At 35.5% G+C, this 19,151-nt stretch overlaps 2 protein-coding genes across 4 annotated transcripts; one reads left to right on the top strand and one right to left on the bottom strand.

The window, feature by feature from the left end:
• Positions 1 to 490: 490 nt before the first annotated feature.
• Positions 491 to 9,451, top strand: LOC104248912 (beta-galactosidase 16-like). 3 transcript variants are annotated; one of them, XM_009805269.2, is made up of 19 exons: positions 491 to 776; positions 1,333 to 1,428; positions 1,581 to 1,693; positions 1,801 to 1,867; positions 1,992 to 2,084; positions 3,136 to 3,279; positions 3,952 to 4,046; positions 4,130 to 4,238; positions 4,370 to 4,454; positions 4,525 to 4,643; positions 4,760 to 4,924; positions 5,171 to 5,352; positions 5,540 to 5,634; positions 6,256 to 6,365; positions 6,763 to 6,867; positions 7,366 to 7,467; positions 7,664 to 7,809; positions 8,002 to 8,127; positions 9,082 to 9,451. In XM_009805269.2, the coding sequence occupies exons 1-19, from the start codon at positions 591 to 593 to the stop codon at positions 9,089 to 9,091; spliced, it is 2,148 nt and encodes a 715-aa protein (XP_009803571.1). In that variant the 5' UTR covers positions 491 to 590; the 3' UTR covers positions 9,092 to 9,451. The 3 variants fall into 3 exon arrangements, with proteins under 3 accessions (XP_009803571.1, XP_070028237.1, XP_009803576.1); XM_070172136.1 differs by lacking the exon at positions 1,333 to 1,428; XM_009805274.2 differs by lacking the exon at positions 3,136 to 3,279.
• Positions 9,452 to 9,537: 86 nt separating this feature from the next.
• Positions 9,538 to 15,184, bottom strand: LOC104248902 (N-glycosylase/DNA lyase OGG1). The gene is made up of 4 exons (XM_009805257.2): positions 14,382 to 15,184; positions 13,489 to 13,699; positions 10,406 to 10,748; positions 9,538 to 9,801 (listed from the first exon to the last, which is right to left on the bottom strand). Exons 1-3 carry the CDS (start codon positions 15,098 to 15,100, stop codon positions 10,497 to 10,499), a joined length of 1,182 nt encoding a protein of 393 aa, XP_009803559.1. The 5' UTR covers positions 15,101 to 15,184; the 3' UTR covers positions 9,538 to 9,801; positions 10,406 to 10,496.
• Between the last annotated feature and the right edge of the window lie 3,967 nt (positions 15,185 to 19,151).

Raw genomic sequence — 19,151 nt, 5'->3', positions numbered from 1 at the left:
GTTGAGAGATAGAATTTCCGTCCCCACTTGAATTCTAACTTTGGGGCACTTATATATGGAGTAAAATTATTTGGTAGCTAGAGTATCGACAGAGACAATAATGTCCTTTTCAACACGGTAAAATCTGGCCTTTGAAGAAACAAATAAATAAAAGCAAAAAGCACCAAATCATTTTGACTCCTAGATATAAGTAGTTGGGTCATGAAAATTTTCCACATGCATCCCACGGAAAATACATATATACCATCTTAATATATAGTACCCCTTTTTCAATTTATGATAGAATTGGAAGTTTAAGCTAAATTGTTTTCAAATTTAAACTTTTTGGAACAGACCAAAAAGAAAATAGGTAAGCTGGAACGGAGGGGTTAGTATTGTATAACGAGTTCATTAGTTAGTCAAGAAAATTTTCATTTTTAAAAGTTCAAAACTGGACACAAGTTTACCATTTCTTAAGCCAATGACTCTTGCACTTCACAAAAATATTTTCCCTCTTTTCTACTTCTTTCAGTCAGTCTTTGCTTCCAAGCATCAATGAGTTTTTGAAACCATAAAAAAGGAGCTTTTGCACGGCCACAAGAGGGAAGAGAATGAAAATGCAGTGGCTATGGCGGAATTGGTTGGCAGCAGCGGCAGTACTATTGGTGGTCATAGCGGCGGCGTCGGCGTCTGCTGGCGGCGGAAATGTGAGTTATGACGGAAGGTCGTTGATAATTGATGGGCAAAGGAAGATGTTGTTTTCTGGTTCTATTCACTATCCTCGAAGCACTCCTGATGTACGTCTTTCCCTTTCTCAATTAACTTCTATCGTGTAAAATGATTTGACAATTATGAGTTCACTTAAAAAATAATTATAGATAACTGTTCATAAAAAATACTTGTGTAAAATATTTTACACTAGTTGTATATCAGTAGCATAGTTAGGTGAACTCTGACATATGCTACCACAAAAAGTGGGTTTCTTGAAAACGTTTAAGGAAGGATCTAAGTTTAAATTTACTTGATCGAAAAAATGGATAAAACCAAAATAAACTGACAGGCCACTCTTATTTAAACAACACATGTAGTAGGAAACTATTGTAGCCATGTGAATAGTGGGATTATTATTATATAACATAACATAGGTAAGCAAACCACTAAAGAAATACTTAAGTAGGATATAGCATTGGGCTTTTAAATTAATGGTTAGGATTAAGAATCTCCCTGGTAATTGCATCTGAATCTAATTTTCTCTAAGATGTTTAAACTTTCTTTTGGCGAGGGGGGAGGGGGGGGGGGAGTATATTATATTCCCTCTTTTCTAACCATAATAATTTTATATGTTATGTATAGATGTGGCCATCTCTAATATCAAAAGCTAAAGAAGGTGGGATAGATGTGATTGAGACCTATGTTTTTTGGAACCTTCACGAATCCCAACCTGGACAGGTACTTACATACATACATATATAGACACATGCAAATACATATAGACATGTATACACATATTTAACAAATTGATTGCGTTTTGTGAATTGATCATATGAACTAGTTTATCCTAATGTTTCTTAGTAAACTAGTATTTTTTATTTTGTTTTTAGTACGATTTCAGCGGAAGGCGTGACATAGTAGCATTTATTAAACAAATTCAAGCACAAGGTCTCTATGCCTGCCTTCGCATTGGACCCTATATTGAGGGAGAATGGACTTACGGGTAATTTTTTACATGCTTCAACTTTTTGATCTTTGCATCCACAATCCCAAAGTAGTTCTATGTTTAACTTTTGGTCCCTCTTTTGTGGAAAATTGACATCTTTATAGAGGTTTTCCCTTTTGGTTACGTGATGTCCCTGGCATTGTCTTTCGCTCAAATAACGAACCCTTCAAGGTAATTTTCTTTTTCTCAAAAACTTTTCCCCCAAAGTCTCATTACCGCAATATAACATCATTTTACAACTAAAAAAAGAAATTGAAAATAGCTTAGCGATTTGCTTTCTTGAATTTCTTGACAGTTGTACATGCAAAACTTCACAACAAAAATAGTGAACCTGATGAAATCAGAAGGATTGTATGCTTCACAAGGAGGCCCAATCATACTCTCCCAGGTTAAGTCTCCACATTTTTATGAGGTCTTTTGCAGCGGCTGTCAAAAATCGTACTATATTAGTCATTTTATATTCGCATCATTTTGAATCAATTTTTGAAATAGAAAAAATCTCAACTCATAACCGTTATCTTCAGAGATATAGCGGTCGTTTGGTACGAGGTATAAGAAGATATATGGGTGGTATAAAAATTTAATACCACCATAATACTTTGTTTGGTTAGCAAACCAGGTATAAGTTATTCCGATGTTAATTTTAACACGGGGATAACTTATACCTTATAGAGGGTGGGGTAATTAGCACCGGTATAACTTATATCTTCTTCTTATAAATTATACAATTGTCATTCTTAATACAACATACCAAATAGTGAATAAACAACAATCCCAGCATAACTTATCCCAACATAACTTATACCGGCATAAGCCCTATTCCAACCAAACGACCCCTAAGAGTACAACTTGATTTGCACCACTTAATTAGTTATACTAATCCGTTTCGTGAGTCAACTTACTTTATTCAACAAAGAAATCATATTGGCCTCCAACTTGTTGCAAAAGCAGCCAGTCTTTTTGTTGGGAACCATGTGAATATGCTGTTTAAGTTTCAATTTTCATGTACTGAAACATTTTTTGGTAGTGGAGACCAGAGGGCGTGTGTGGGAGTTTACAAGGTAGTAGTATGGAGCAGCAAAGTGCAAAAAACCGATATCTATATGTACTTAGAGCAATTAATTGAAGTACAAGTAAAAAGACTCATTTACACCCTTAAATGACCTATAGTTCTTTTTCAGAATTTAGTGTTAGATAAAGTCTCTTTCAGAAAAAATATTCTCAATGGTCTAATACGACCTAGTCTGTTCTCTAATAACATCAATAGATGTTTCTATTTTAATATGACTTAATCTATACACACGAATAATGTAAAGAATATTTACACTATTAGTATAACTTAACATATTATTAACTCCACTTTTATTTAAAGGTTACCATTTTTATCTTGTTACACTATTAACATACATAAATTAAACTCATTTGAATAATACACGCAGATTGAGAATGAATATCAAAATGTAGAAAAAGCATTCGGAGAAAATGGGCCACCTTATGTCCTTTGGGCAGCACAGATGGCTGTGGAACTTCAAACTGGGGTGCCATGGTGCATGTGCAAGCAAGATGATGCTCCTGATCCTGTTGTATGTTCCCTCCTTAATTATCTTTTTTTTAAATTTATGACGGTAGTGTCCAAACAAGCTTACGTACACCTCGACAATTATACAGTGTACCTACTACCTATCCGCACAAATGTGGGATAACTCTATCCGCTATGCTTAGGTAGATGGAAAGAAATATCTCTTCTTTCTCAACAAACTACTTCAATTTCATTTTCTCAACTCTTTCCTTCTTGTTCTTCACTAATTTTATTTTTTTTCATTTTCTAAATTTTTTTCTCTCTACCACATATCACACTTTATAGAACATGTTTTGATAACCAAAGAATTCTTGAGAATCTGCTAATGAATGGTTCAAAGCTCGATGGATAATAAAACCATCCATCACGTATCATGTGCCTAATCCACACATCACGTGTTGCGCTCCTATCACTGAACCAAAGATTAGGAGGCGCATGATTTATAACCCAAAAAGAAAGCTAACTTTCAATTAAATTTGATAAAAAAAAGAATACTCAAGGACCTGAAACTTATATGAAAGTGAAAAAAAGAGAGGACTCAAGGACCTGCAGCCAGTGGCGAATACACGTATTGAACACCCTTTGTCGGGATTTTTTTTTCACTTCTTTCAAATTTGAATACCTTGAGTAAATTCCTAACTTCACCACTACCTGCAGCTAACTTTGTTTACTACAGATTAATGCATGCAATGGGTTGAGATGTGGAGAAACATTTGTAGGACCTAATTCACCAAACAAGCCTTCAATCTGGACAGAGAACTGGACAAGCTTGTAAGCTGTTCTACTCTACTTTCCTATTTATGCAGTATATAATGAATGAAGTTGCGTAAACATCTTTATTTTGGTCTTAAAAGCTATCAAGTCTATGGTCAGAATGCAACACTCAGATCAGCAGAAGACATAGCATATCATGTTGCCCTGTTCATTGCGAGGAAGAATGGAACCTTCATCAACTATTACATGGTAAAATTAACACCCACAAAAGATTTTCTATTGCAACATCTTTGCCTCATGCCAAACAACTGAAGATACTATTCAAGTCCGCTGTATCAAACATAAGCTGATTTATCAAGGTTCTCTGACTTCACTATCAGTATCATGGAGGAACCAATTTTGGCAGGACTGCTGCTGAATTTATGATAACAAGTTACTATGATCAAGCTCCGTTAGATGAGTATGGTAAGCAATCCAGAGATTTCACTTACGCTTCCAAGTTTTTCGCTACTTCTGACTGAGAATTCAACTACAGGTTTAATCAGACAACCAAAATGGGGACATCTGAAAGAGTTACATGCTGCGGTTAAGTTATGCTCAGAGACCATACTTTCTGTATTCCCCTCCATGCAGTCCTTAGGTGAACAACAAGAGGTAAAAAAACTGTTTCCATTATCATGATGATCATCTTCAATGTAAAAGCCTACAAATACCGCGTACATAACAAACTGATTTATCTCACCCCCTCTCCCCTACAATGTGCAAACCAGGCTTATGTATTCAGTGGAGATTCTGGAGCTTGTGCAGCATTTCTAGTGAACATAGATAACAGAAAAAGTGTACTAGTACAGTTTCAAAATTCGTCATATGAGTTACCTCGGCAATCTATAAGCATCTTACCTGACTGCAAGACTGTATCCTTCAATACGGCAAAGGTAAATTCTGACATACTTAAAAAGTTTCTTTCAATTCTACGTATAGTTAACCTTTTCAAATCACCTCCCAAAAGGCTCCATTGATGATTGACAGAAGGCCAACATGCTATCCAGTAACTTACCGCTAACTTTTAGAATGAAAAGAAATGTATAGACGCCAAATTTATCTCCTTATCCTCAATTTAGAGAAATTTTGATTTAAAAGCATAGAAGATACTGAACTGTGTGAGTGTTCATCTGGAATAGGTAAGCACACAATTCAACACAAGAACAGCATTACCTGCTGTTCAGTTTGATGCAGCTGAGAAATGGGAACAATTTCAAGAGGTCATCCCGCAACTTGATGCTACTTCACTGAGATCAGACATATTACTGGAGCACATGAATACTACAAAGGATGTATCTGATTATCTTTGGTACACTTCCAGGTACCACAAAAGATCGTTAATATACCACTCGACTCAGAAGAATAGAGTAATAACATTAGATCAACTAGACCAGGACTGAAGGACATCTTTCAGCTAAAGTTACTGGCACAGTATGATGTAAACAAAATAATAACTGCATTCTAGGAACTATTGCCTTTTACTAATATCTGTGAAATCCATATGACAGTATCCAGCAGGATTTGCCGGACCAGCAGTCAGTTACACTAAGTGTGAAGTCCTTAGGCCATGTTTTACATGCTTTTGTGAATAGAGAACATGCAGGTAACCATTTCACTGTGGATGCAATATACAAAATGAGAATTGTGTCATGCAATTTGAAAAGTAACATTTTTGTGGGTTTGTTCCGAGTTTAAAATGATAATATCAAGGGATAAATTGTTTTGTCCTACAAATGAGAAAAGACGTTATGCACTCCCGCGCCCAACACACACTCCTCTCACTGAAAATCAGGAAACAAAACTGAAACAGAACGGGAGAAAGATAAGCAAGATACGGTATACAATTATCTGTTACAGACTTCTTTATTGCATGATAACGAGAAAAAGAGACACACAAACACCATATTTCCTAATACAAATTTGAAACTGTAGTGATTTCAGCTGCACCATTGGTTAAAAGACTTATTAGATTTCCAGATCATACACTTTATTATGGAAATGGAACTTTTGCTTCTGTTTCCAAAAAAAGAAGAAAAAAAACCCATAATTTTTCGTTTCTTAGTGTTCCTAGTACCAATCTACATACTGAAGAACTGTCTCCCGAGAGAAGGTTGCATTACCAGTGTCTCTTCTATGTGAAGCACAAGTTAACATAATGTGCAGCTCAAAACATCAATTTGCACAACAAAACGTCTTAAAGTATTTTAACTGTCGAGATTTGTAGGTTCTGCACATGGACAATTCAGAAATACATCATTTACTTTAGAGAGCACTATTTCTCTAAATAAAGGGACAAACAACATCTCATTACTAAGTGCAACTGTTGGCTTACCGGTATGTACTTTCATTTCCTTTGTTGGTATTCCTGGTTTGCAACTAATAATACATCACCCCAAGAATGATTATGTTGTCAATCTCATCATGATATTAGCAAAAAGGGGAAGTGTATATTTGTATGTGAAAGTTGCATTTTCTTCTTTTGGTGAAAAGAGACACATAAGGAAGAAGAGTACATTATGAATTGCAATGTTGCATGTACAAGCCCTTTTTTCCTCTCAACCTTAGAAGCGCCTAAAGAGACAGCATTTCAGAGCACTGGAACCAAGTTCATGTATTCACATGACTTGCTTAAGCACCTTCTTCTTTAGATATATGATCTCTAGTTTTAGAAAAACGTATTTAGTAGCAAGAGATTATATAGATAACAGTGTTTTGTATCTTTAACGTACAGGATTCAGGATCATTTCTTGAACATAGGGCTCTTGGTGTACAGTCAGTAATTATTCAAGACAACAGCGAGGCTAAAAATATCACCAATTACTCATGGGGTTATCAGGTAATTGTCTGATACCATGTTCGATTGTAAGAGAGAATTGAGAAGGAAGAAGAGAAAATGAAATTGTATTCTGAAAATCTGAGTTTTTCCCGTTACATACAAGGCCGTATATACAGCTTCTCCACTACTTAGATGACAGCACATGTACAGCTGTCAATTAACTAACATAACCAACTAATTTCCTTTTGCTAACTTGCACACTCCTAGTTTTATTTTGTACACTTTGACCCCCACATGCTAAGACTAATAGATAGCCCAAATCTTTTCTTTGTTTAGTCATCGATGTATTGCCAATGCCATATATTGTACAAACCACTAATTTAATCTAAAAAGTTTTAGGGCATTTAATGTTTTACGTCACATCAATCTATTTGGTACAGCTCGTTATTTAATAGAGCAGTTTTAAGGCTGAGAATAACAAACCTGGCAACCATAATCCTTTGGCAAGTGATTGTATTTTATAATTAAGCTTACATGAGTATAAAAAAATTTCTTAAGGTTGGATTATTGGGGGAGAAGTTACAAATTTACTCATCTGAAGGATCAAAGAGTGCTAATTGGAGCAGCTTAAGCTCTTCTCAACCGCTCACATGGTACAAGGTAAGTCTGTGGATCCTTTCTGGGTATTTTTTCTGTATCATGTAGTTCTACTTGTTAAAGCGACTAAGAGATCCTCGGCAATTCAGTATGTGCTTATGTTTCTGTTTATAATGCTTCGGTCAGCTCTAGCACATTCCAATTTCCAATATATTTGTTATTTAACTCAACCTATGATATTTTGATTGCAACTTGCCAGTCAGCTTTTGATGCACCCGAGGGTGATGATCCTATTGCATTAAACCTTGGCTCCATGGGAAAAGGTGAAGCTTGGGTTAATGGCCAAAGCATCGGCCGATATTGGGTCTCCTTTCGAACACTTGCAGGCATTCCATCACAAACTTGGTATGTCATTTCTAGAATAAGCAGGCCATCTCAGAACCAGTCTATCTTATCTCTTAAATACTAAATGAGCCTCTTCACTTAAAGATCTTATTCACTTTTGTTTCTCCACAAGGAAGTTTATTCAGGATAGCTCAGAGTTGTATTCAGTTATTAATGACTAAACCTCCAGCAACTAAAATTGTTCATTTCCAGGTACAAAGTTCCAAGATCATTTCTCCAACCAGGAGACAACTTATTAGTCTTATTCGAGGAGGAAACTGGCAACCCTCTTGACATCACTGTAGATACTATTTCAGTCACAAAGCCGTCATTGAGAAAGTAAACCACTTCTCCTCATTTTCGTACCAAGTTATTACCTTCACGAACTATTTCTACTTAGAAATGAAAATTTTCAAGATATGAAGGAATAGCAATACGTTGACCTAAAAATATGACTATCTAATTCTAAATTACGATGATTAATGAAAGAAGTCAATTAACAACCCTACATAGAATTTCTTCAGAAAAACAAGTTCCATGATAGGTCAAGATCAATAATCCAATATATCAAGTCAACACTTAAGAGATACAATTCCTACATGCAGAATTCATTTCTCATCCCTGAACCAATACTCCCTTTTCTACAAATTTAATCACTCTTCCTACACTGGAATGTCTCAAAAAGATTGTGGTACAGAGCCACAACTTCAAGATTCAAATTCGCTGGAACTAAAACCACAAAGATAAGACATTATGCCTTTTACATATCCTACACCAACTAAAATACAAATATCTATCAGCACCATTTGCACCCCTTTTATAAAAAGAATAACTAATCTTCTCTAATTTGCTCGTTTCTTTTCAAAGGCTCTCTTAAAGGATCCAGTGTTTGATGTCAATATTGTAATGTGTGTGTATCAACCATTAATACGTATAGAGTAACTAATAGTACTATTTTTAGCTTAATCAATGTTTGCTCAAGATCTTCAGACAGAAATTCTCTTACAAAGAAAACCAGTTATTGAAAAGTATACACATACTGAAGCTGAAAGACCAAGTTAAATGCTACAGTCCAGTAGGATTCTTTTTTCTTCCCACCAATTTGCAATCACTTTTCATTGTGATAGGTCAAACATTACGATCTAGTATGTGTATTTGTTCCTAATTCAACTATGTGCCAATCAAACAAAAGCATGTCCATCAAAACCATCATCTTATCAAGTGTATCATATAAAGTTGGTCATTGTCCTATCGTTTCACTTTATTTACATTTTTCAACTATGACTTTTCCAGGCTTGTCTAGGGATGAAGAGATTCACATTCTCTCACTCAAATAAAACCTTCGGGAGATCCATATAATCAGGAATCCGTAAGACCCTGCCGGTTGATGCTCCGCAAAGATAGAAGAACAATGTTGACCATTCTTAGGAATGTAGAAATACATAGGAGTGTTCAAAATCATAGGAATGTAGAAATACAGAACGATATTATCACACAGGTCATTGATTCATTCAAACGGAGGCACATTGCTATTATCAGCAATATGAAGTATACCTGTATAGATGAAAAGGTCCCAATAGAAATGTTCAAGTTCCTAAAATCTGAATTTGAGAAACATTTTCACGTCTTTTACAGTGCAAGAATCAATCGGGCATTTCATTGACAGTTTTTCTGTCCGATACATTCCCAAGAAAAAAATGACGAGTAAGGTGGGAGAAGATGGATCTAATCAGATCAATAGGCAATGCAAACTGAAACCGCCAACCAATTTCACACACAATATGCTGTTACTGCAAATTAATATGTTCTTACAAAAGGAAGTCCTACATATTTCAAATATGTGAAACTTTAGCAGCCTGAATGTCCAAATTGGAACTAACAAAACAGACCAACAAAGACCCAACTTACAAAATTTAGGCTGCTAGTCACCACCAAACAAACAATTATGGTACAATGACTTCATGCTCATGCAAAACGCTCATCTGCTACTCTGCTTGATGCATTTTGTCATGCCTGCAAAAGAATTGTTAATTAATTAATAAAGACATTATCATTGCCAAGAAAACCTCAAGAAAGAACAGGAGCCAGAAAAGCAGATAATTAGAATTTCTCCCTCATCAGTAACCAATATTTTTTCCTGGACGCAGAGGAGGAAGTGCAGCATCTTCTGGCAGATGTTTAGAAAACTTAGGGGTCATTTGGTTGGGAAACAAGTTATCCCGGGATTAGTTATCCCACCCTCTCATAGGGATAAAAAAACACTACAATCCCGGGATTAGTTGTACCACAATTTTATCCCAACCAACCGTGGGATAAACTCATCTAAAATTTAATGCCGGGATTAATTATCCCTTATCCCTCATACCAAACGAACCCTTAAGGTAATAGTTAACCTAACAGTTCTTCAAGTAGAAATCCTCAAATACATATATATCATATAAACTAACAAAATATATAATATAATCAAATGCAGCAAACTAGAAATGTAAAGCAAACATTTCATGTAGAATCAGTGAATCACTTTCTACGCAATATACATTCTTTTCAATTTTAACATCCATAAAACTGAAAATATCAGCAATTCTAGATGAAAAATCTTCTGAGATGCCTTTGATACCTCAGATGGTAAGAACTAGAAAGAACAGTCTTCATCAGCTCTGCACGTAGATTAGGTCTAACTTCGAGCATGAAAACACAAGCACGACGTATCATCCTATAGGGATCTCTGTGATCCCACCCTGTTTTCTTTTTTTGGATTTAGGAGACTTCTCTACTGTAGAATTCAAAAGGCTTGATGTCAAGAGTGCTTTCTGCGAAGGTAGTTCCGCAATGAAAAGCAGAGTTTGGGCCCAACCAGCATATTTTCCATATGTCCTCACAAAAGCATCTGCTACACGATTGCTAAGTTTGGGTGTAAGACTGGTTCCTGCTAGCTCAGGGAGGAGGTACTTGGTCGCGATCTAGCAAAAGATCAAGAAGAAATGTTAAATGGTATTCACAGATATGAACAGAAGTACGTTTTCTGAATTTACGTAACTTCAAAGAGCAAAGTTGCTGCATGTTCGCATGTTTGCATGTCAAAATTATAATACGTGTAACAGGGAACAGATGATAAATATAGGTAATAGCAGAATCTGGGCCAATATACATTGTGCAAAACTCACTGCACTACTCGTAATACTCCCTCTACCCTAAATGGTTCACTTTTCACTTCTGCATCCAGTGCTTTTAAAGCAAGATGCACACAAAAGCGACGAGTTTGAAGCAAAAAGTGAGAAGTGAAGTGTGTGCTTCTTTGAAATGAAGCACATAATTTATGAAAAATTAAAATGAAGCCACATATACATGAATTTAGTGCTGTAGTAATCAAAGTAAAAGCTAACGTCAGCTCTAGTGTACACTAATATGAATATTAATCCAACTCAAAATTGAGATTCAAAAAACCAACACTTTTATTTTGGATCACTTTGCACATCATTATCGGAAGTGCACACTTCTATGAAGTGCATGGCGTTACCTGTGAAGCGATAACTCCTCCTCTTCGCATTGTTTCGTCACTTTGAGCAACAAAGTGATGGCTTTTAACAACACAGCCTGAATCAAATTTTGATTAGTACTTCTAAATGTATTCTTTTATCAATTTGATATGGAAAATATTACACTAGTACTTTTGTGTATTCTCTATGTATCGAAAGTTTATTCTGAAAATAAACTGATCTGATTTAGTTTCACAATCAGTCAAATTGGCCTTGATAAGCTTAGGGATCAGGACAGAGGGAGAATGACTCATGCTCTACAGTCTACAACTTTCCAAATTAGCAGAACCTTCTTGTAAATAAAAGGCTAATTTCACCCCAGACCCAGATAATTAAAACACACCACAGCAATTATTGTGATCCTCAACCTACTCATGTTGACAAGTTATATTGCTTTTCTTGGGTATGTTATGACGCAAACACTTTTATTAGCAAATGGCTTATCCACCCTATTAATAAAGCTGCCACTCCCTAAGCTGGTGTAACTTTACTTTTGGTGTTAGGGCACCTGTTCTCTTTTACACCTTCAAAAGCATCCATGAATTGAGATTGGGAAAAGGAACTAAGACATAAAGTAAGACTAATTAGCCTCGTGGAGTAACATCCACCTCTCTTGACTAGTAACAGACTTTAACTAACATCTTGAAGCCTTCTAAAATTTAAAAAGAGAAGCACCATACGCAATCTATAATCTGCAGCAAATGCATGCATGAATTGTGCCACAAGCTCTAGTACTGAACTGCATGTACCCATTCTATCATACAGTAAGACTGCTCACAGGTTTCTAAACTTTTTTCATCCTGTATTCAACAGCATGGAGCAGTACTCTCATAATTTCACTTTTCTTTGATAACCAAACAAGCTAATCCTTTAAGCATCCATAAAACCATTTTGCTTCCTCAAGAATCTGGCACCAAAAGGTTGGTTTGTATTTAGGTAGAAAACGAAGGCTAGAAAACTGCGAACATGCAGGCTCCTATTTGCCTGATGTAAAGGGAACTTAATAATCATTAAGAGTTAAGACCATCTCATCTACAAAAACAAATTATGGACACTTATGTGAATACAGTGAAGCATATTTCTGCTTTTTTTGATCGGTATAGGAACAAATTTCTTCTGGAAAATTGACAACAATTTTTTATGTATGACCATCTCATCTAAAAGGTTAAATTGTTTGAGAGAGCATACTTTTAATTACTTAATTATATTATGTCTCACAACACGCCCCCTCACGTGTGGGATTAATTCTTTTTCATTGGTCAAACACATAAAATATTTTTTTACTTTTTGAGTGGCAATGAGATTTTAATCCAGGACCACTGTCTGCAGTAGTACCATGTGAATAAATGGACTTTGGATCTAACTCAACCCCAAAAGCTATCTTATGAGGGGAGAATTGCCGAAGAGCATATAAGGAGACTACAATTCATTCCCTCAACCAATGTGGGACTAAGACACCTCTCTCGCATGCATAGGACTGGACAACTGGAGCATGGATAACGGGGGCCCAATATTGATAAAACAAAAATAGGGACCGATGGGTTTGGCTCTGATATCATATTGAAATTTGTAACCATCTCATCTAAAAGCTTAAGGTATTAGCGAGATTGCACTTTTAGTTACTAAATATTGTCGCACAACTACACTAAAGGGATGCACGTAGAGTTAGGCATGGGAATAAATGTAAAGAAAAAAGGAGCATAACAGCATCTAGGAGAAAAAATTTCTATGCCGAAGTGAAAGTATCTAGAAACTGCACAAACCCTTATTCCATAAATTTACCAACCACACATCTGCTAAACAATTCAATAAATTTCAACTTCTCTAATAGTTTCATTTGTCTCCCCTATTCAATAAAGAACTTATTAGTCCCATTTACATGCTCTTTCCGTAACAAAATACAGGTCCAGGAGCATATCAAGCGAGAAAGAAGAAACATCTAATACAACAATGATAGTAATCTTCTTTGAGGTTTATCTTAATTCAAAATATTTATGGAAGACTGAGAACATATGTTATATCTTATATGGCATCAAAGGAAAATGCATGTAGAAAATTGACAATTTGCTCAAGTTAGAACAGTGCACAAACAAAATAACATTGGAAGATGCTGTGATCTCCTAAACAACACTCAACAGACAAGATAGAGCCCTTGAAAGCTAACCTTCCACACATGAGTATCAACAGGAATAGCATGGTGCTGATCTAGAGAAAAGAGAGCAATACATGCTGCGACCTTAGGACCAACACCGGGTAAAGAGCACAGAGCATCAATGGCCTCGGGAAGATCTACTTTACGAAGTGCAGTAAGCCACTCCGTACCTCCACCAGCCTTTGATTGCAGTGCTTCCACCGTACCAACTATATATTTGGCCCTGCTCATTTCTAGAGACTGATTAGAACAAGGTGAACGAACATGTTAACAGGGAGTTGGGACACCAAACATCAGGAGTTTTATGTACCACTGACATCAGTTCAAGTATGACTAGAAAGTTAAAGGTATTCCCCTCGTCTAAACAAAATACCTAAAGTTCCTGCCTAAAATATGCCCCAAGCAAAATGCAACAGAAAAAAGAAGGGAAGAAACAACCCAAAAGTTGAAGATATAGGATGTATCACATCATCCATCGTTACATACTAGGACCATTTAGCAGGGTTTTTTTTGGAAATCATTCACTATCAAACTGCTAACCAAGCAGACCTATGAAATGCCAAATAGCATTTCAAAGTTACTAGAAATCTGACTATCTGAAATACATGCATTTCTTTAGTGGGAGTTTGAAACAAAAACAGAGGGGGAAAGGAAACTTAATGGGATTTGAGATAAAGCCCATCAATGTCTCTGCAATTCCATACAACAGCAACACCTCTTCTATAAATATAATTTTGTACATTCTCAAGGTAAGGTTGTGCATATAAAAGACAATGTAGTCCGGCCCTTTCCTAGACACCTCACATAGCAAGAGCTTAGCGCACCAAAAGAAAGACATATCATGGGACATATGAATTAAAGAAAAACATAAGTCTGGAACCACAAAGATTGCAAAACGAGCATACCTGTAGCCAAAACCAGCAGCTCTTAGCTCTTGTTCAGAAACCATTGCCAACCTTTCAAGTGAAGGGAACTCATAAAACTTGAAACCTCCAACATCTCCCAAATAATTCCCCAATGACGAAACAAAATCGACCATCATGGTAATTCTCTTGATATTATTATTAGATGAGCAAATAAACTGAATGAGGCACTCAAGTGGGTCTTGCCTTAGGACTCTAGCACCTTCCAAATGTGTAGCCAACTCAGCAAATCTCGAATCAGAAGCCTTAAAACTCTCCCAAACCTCAGTTAAAGAAATACCCACATTGAGAAAATCAACAAGGGCTTCCTCCCAAGAAGCAGCAGCCTCAGAGTTGGTGCAGTGGAAATGGCATCCAACATCACCATTGTCAAGCTGTTTCAGGGAGACTAAGTGGGACCTACCAACAACACCAGTGTACTGAATGGGCCCAGTTTGTTTCCACCTGAAGGTTTGGCCAGTTGGGAAGGTGAGGGGCAAGTAAAGTTCTGATCTTGATAAGTTGAGGGGAACCCATTTGGGGTCTTGTTCTGTTGTTGGTGTTGGATTTGTTAGAATATTTCTTGGTTTTATAGAAGAGAATGATCTTATTAAAGTTGGGGTCTTTTTGGATTGGAGAATTTGTGGGGATGGTGGGGTTGATGGGGCTGAAGGAATGGTTCTTGGTCTCTTCATGATCGGAGACGTTCTTAGTGATTGCATCTATTTTGATTGAAAGGCAGAGAGCAGAACGGAGATGCTCTCCGCTACTGAGGGACAATTGACGAAGTTTGGCTGATTGGCTCCTCGGTAGTCGGTTCTCCCTTTTTTTTTTTTTCTTTTTTTTTTTTTGCTTTTTGAATCTTTTGTTTTTTAAATCTCATTTTTTTTGTTTGTTTTGGTTTGGGCTTTTATAAATTTTTCTTTTCTTTTGCCATTTTCCTCTTTCTTCGTTTAAGGGTGGTTTGGTTATCGGATTAGAATGTTAGTTCTCATATTAAATTGCATCTATTCACATTTGATTATTGATAATAACTAATAGCGATAAATTTTGTATCGGAATCTTGATATTATCTATTTCATATCAGAAGTGGGATTATAATTCTCCAATAATATTATTTTGAACCAAACAACCCCTAAAAAAATTTCATCTTTGCCTCCCTTTGTGTGTTGGGGCGTTCATAGTTCGGTTTGGATCGGTTTTTCCCTAAAAAGAAACCAAACCAATTAAGTCAATTTTTTAAATATTGGAGCCAAACCAAACCAATTAAATCAGTTTTTTATCGATTCGATTTTTGTCGGGTTTCAATTTTTTCAGTTATTTATCGATTTTTTCTTAAATATGAGACATACACTACCAAACGCATGTTCCAGCGACTACATTTTTAACGTAACACTATCAAACCAATTTTTCTTTGAGAAATCTATCATTTACCAAGATATATTGATGATAATTGAATCAAATAGTGATGAATAATTTAAGTACTCAATTAAAAATTAATTATTTTTAACATGAAATAAATTCTTGTACTTAGGAAAAAAAACTACCAATCAAACTAAAATGTAAAGGTAAAAAATTAGATTATTATAATCGCAAAGAACTAGACTAAAAATACAAACGACTAATATTTACCATAAAATTTTAGAAACTTTATATATATATATATATATATATATATATATATATATACACACACTTTATAGTCGATTTGGTCCGGGTTTTTTCAGTTATTTTTTGATTAAAACCAAAATCAAACCAAATTTGATCGGTTTTTAAAATTCAAAATCAAAACCAAACCAAACCTAAAAATTATCGATTTTTTTGGTCGGTTTGGTTTGATTTTTCGGGTTTTTATGAACACCCCTACTTATGTCCACGGGTATCTTAAAAAATTTATTTGATATACATAGTTTTTATATAGAACTAAGTAACTTAAAATGGTTAGAATTCTGAACCCATAAGCTTCAAATTCTTGTTCGACCTCTACTTCGAACCAATATAAGTTTCGAGAAGAAGAGTATTTTGCAATTAAAAGTAGGAAAATACATAATTTATCCATCGGCCTTGCACTCAAATTCCTCTTACACACTTGTTAAATACGGGAATAGTATTACATACCAAAACTTTTAAAAGTGTATCAATTATACACCTCTTTTGCTATGTGTCACACGCGTGTCTTACACATAAAAGAGGCTCGTAAAAACTAAAAAATTCATCTGAAATTAAGTTTATTTTTTTATTTTTTCCGTTTTTAACTATTTTCTTTTTAAATTAAAGAAAAAAAATATAAACCCATGTCTTCTTCCTCAACCCCAAACCCCAGTGCTCCCCCCCCATGTTCGCCTTCTTCCCCAACCCACATCCTAGTTTTGTCTCCCCTCTCATGTTTCGCCTCTCCAACCCCCATGACTAAGAAGAAAAGTGGAGCTATTGGGTCTTGTAAAAATCATAATTATTGACTTTTTGAAAAGCTTGAAAATTCAATCGGGTCTTGTTGATTTTGGTATTCTATGACCTAGAAAATTAATTTGAATTCGTGATTATTGTTCAGTAAAAATTTATTAAAAATATGTTGAAACTGGTGATTAATTTTGATAAAATTCAAAAAACACCATTAATAAGTTTGAAGCGTTGGGTTTGAACTTGAATTTGAAATTTGTATAAATATTTGTGATGAATGTTGTTAAAACTTGTTAATCGACAAAGAATTGAATCTATAATTTGGGAAGAAAAAGTGCTTGTGGTGGAAGGGTTGGTGGTAGTATGGTGGTGGTGGAGAAGATGATGGGGTTGGGAAGATGAGTGATAGAATATATATGAGTCCACCAAACTATATAGAGACCAGGTCCTCTATGAGCTACCATTGAGAATGCTAATGAAACAGCAAGTCAATTAGACAAGGAGTTTTACGTGGAAAAATTCCTGATCAAGGGGATAAAAAATCACGACCTACACTGATAGGATTTCAACTTCACTATGAGCAACTTTAGATTACAACCTATGCAATCTAGGAATTAAACTTTTAATCCCTCACTAACTTGTAATATACCTATTACAAGCCACTTTGCAATACACCTATTACAAAAACTTCAACTCATGACTAACTCCAGTCACGACACAAACACTAAGGGTTTATGGTTTTACAAGGGGTTCCTATGCAATGCTTCTAGATAAGCAAAGTATGTTACAATGAAGAACACATACAAAGTTACAACTCAACTAAGGACATACAAAATACTAGCTCTAGGAACTGGTCTGTAGTAGTGTTAAACTCTGTTCTTGATGACACTTGAGAATTGAATGCTTGAATGTCAAATGCTTGAATGCTTGAATGAATTCTCAAGTGTTCAAGTGATGTTTTGTTGTAATACTCTTTTTAATACAACTTGGATGACATCATTTGAATGATGTAATCACTTGGTTGGTCCAAGGACAAGTGACTGCAGAACTGTGTTGCACTATTTCTATATATAGTACATGCAGTCACTTTCCAGTTGTACATAGTTGACTTCGTAGTACTGTCAGGGAAACACAAGGGTATCAGATCCCTATGTTGATTCTCTATCTTCTGAAGTTGTAGCAGTTCACATTAGCTGGAGTCAGTTGATTTGCGATATGTACCAAGTGTGTCATGTTCCTTATTTGGTTCTTTGACAGTAAGTTTGTTAGATCATCAAAACATAAAGTTAAGGCATTGTAAACCCATCAATGTATAATTGAAACAGGGATCTGAATAAGGGGGAAGCATAGAGCCAGGGGGAACTTGTGAAGTTCCTGTTGCTTTATCTGGTTAATTTTGCTCTAAACGTATATTATCAATTTCTAAGTTTGTCATCATCAAAAAGGGGAAAATTGATGGGTTTACAATGCATTAGCTTTATGTTTTGATGATCTAACAAACTTACTGTCAAAGAATCAGATAAGGAATGGCACACTTGGTACACATCGCAAATCAATGGACTCTAGCTAATGTGAACTGCTACAACTTCAGAAGATAGAGAATCAACATAGGGACATGATACCTTTGTGATTCCCTAACAGTAGTACGAAGTCAACTGTGTACAACTTGAAAGTGACTACCTAAATTGTACACAAAAACAGTGCAGTACAGTTTTACAGTCACTTGTCCTTTGACCAACCAAGTGATTACATCATTCAAGTGATGTCGTCCAAGTTGTATTAACAAGAGTATTACAACAAAATATCACTTGAACACTTGAGAATCCATTCAAGCATTCAAGCATTCGATTCTCAAGTGCCATCAAGAACAAAGTTTAACACTACTACGGACCGGTTCCTAGAGCTAGTTTTTTGTATGTCCTTAGTTGAGTTGTAACTTTGTAAGTGTTCTTCATTGTAACTCCTGCTTTGCTTATCTAGAAACATTGCTTAGGAACCCCTTGTAAAACCATAAACCCTTAGTGTTTGTGTCGTGACTAGAGTTAGTTATGAGTTAAAGTCTTTGTAATAGGTGTATTGCAAAGTGGCTTGTAATAGGTGTATTACAAGTTAGTGAGGGATTAAGAATTTAATTCCTAGATTGCATAGGTTGTAATCTAAAGTTGTTCATAGTGAAGTTGAAATCCTACCAGTGTAGGTCGTAGTTTTTTATCCCCTTGAGAAGGAATTTTTCCACGTAAAACTTCTTGTCTTATTTACTTACTATTTCATTAGCATTCTTAGTGGAAACTCATAGAGGACCTAATCTCTCTATAGTTTGGTAGACTCATATATTCTATCAATTGGTATCAGAGCGCGTTTTTTCTATCAGAA

Source organism: Nicotiana sylvestris, chromosome 4, assembly GCF_000393655.2.
Source record: "Nicotiana sylvestris chromosome 4, ASM39365v2, whole genome shotgun sequence".
NCBI lineage: Eukaryota > Viridiplantae > Streptophyta > Magnoliopsida > Solanales > Solanaceae > Nicotiana > Nicotiana sylvestris.
The sequence above is the reverse complement of the archived record's forward strand: the minus strand, read 5'-3'. Positions and strand labels throughout refer to the sequence as shown.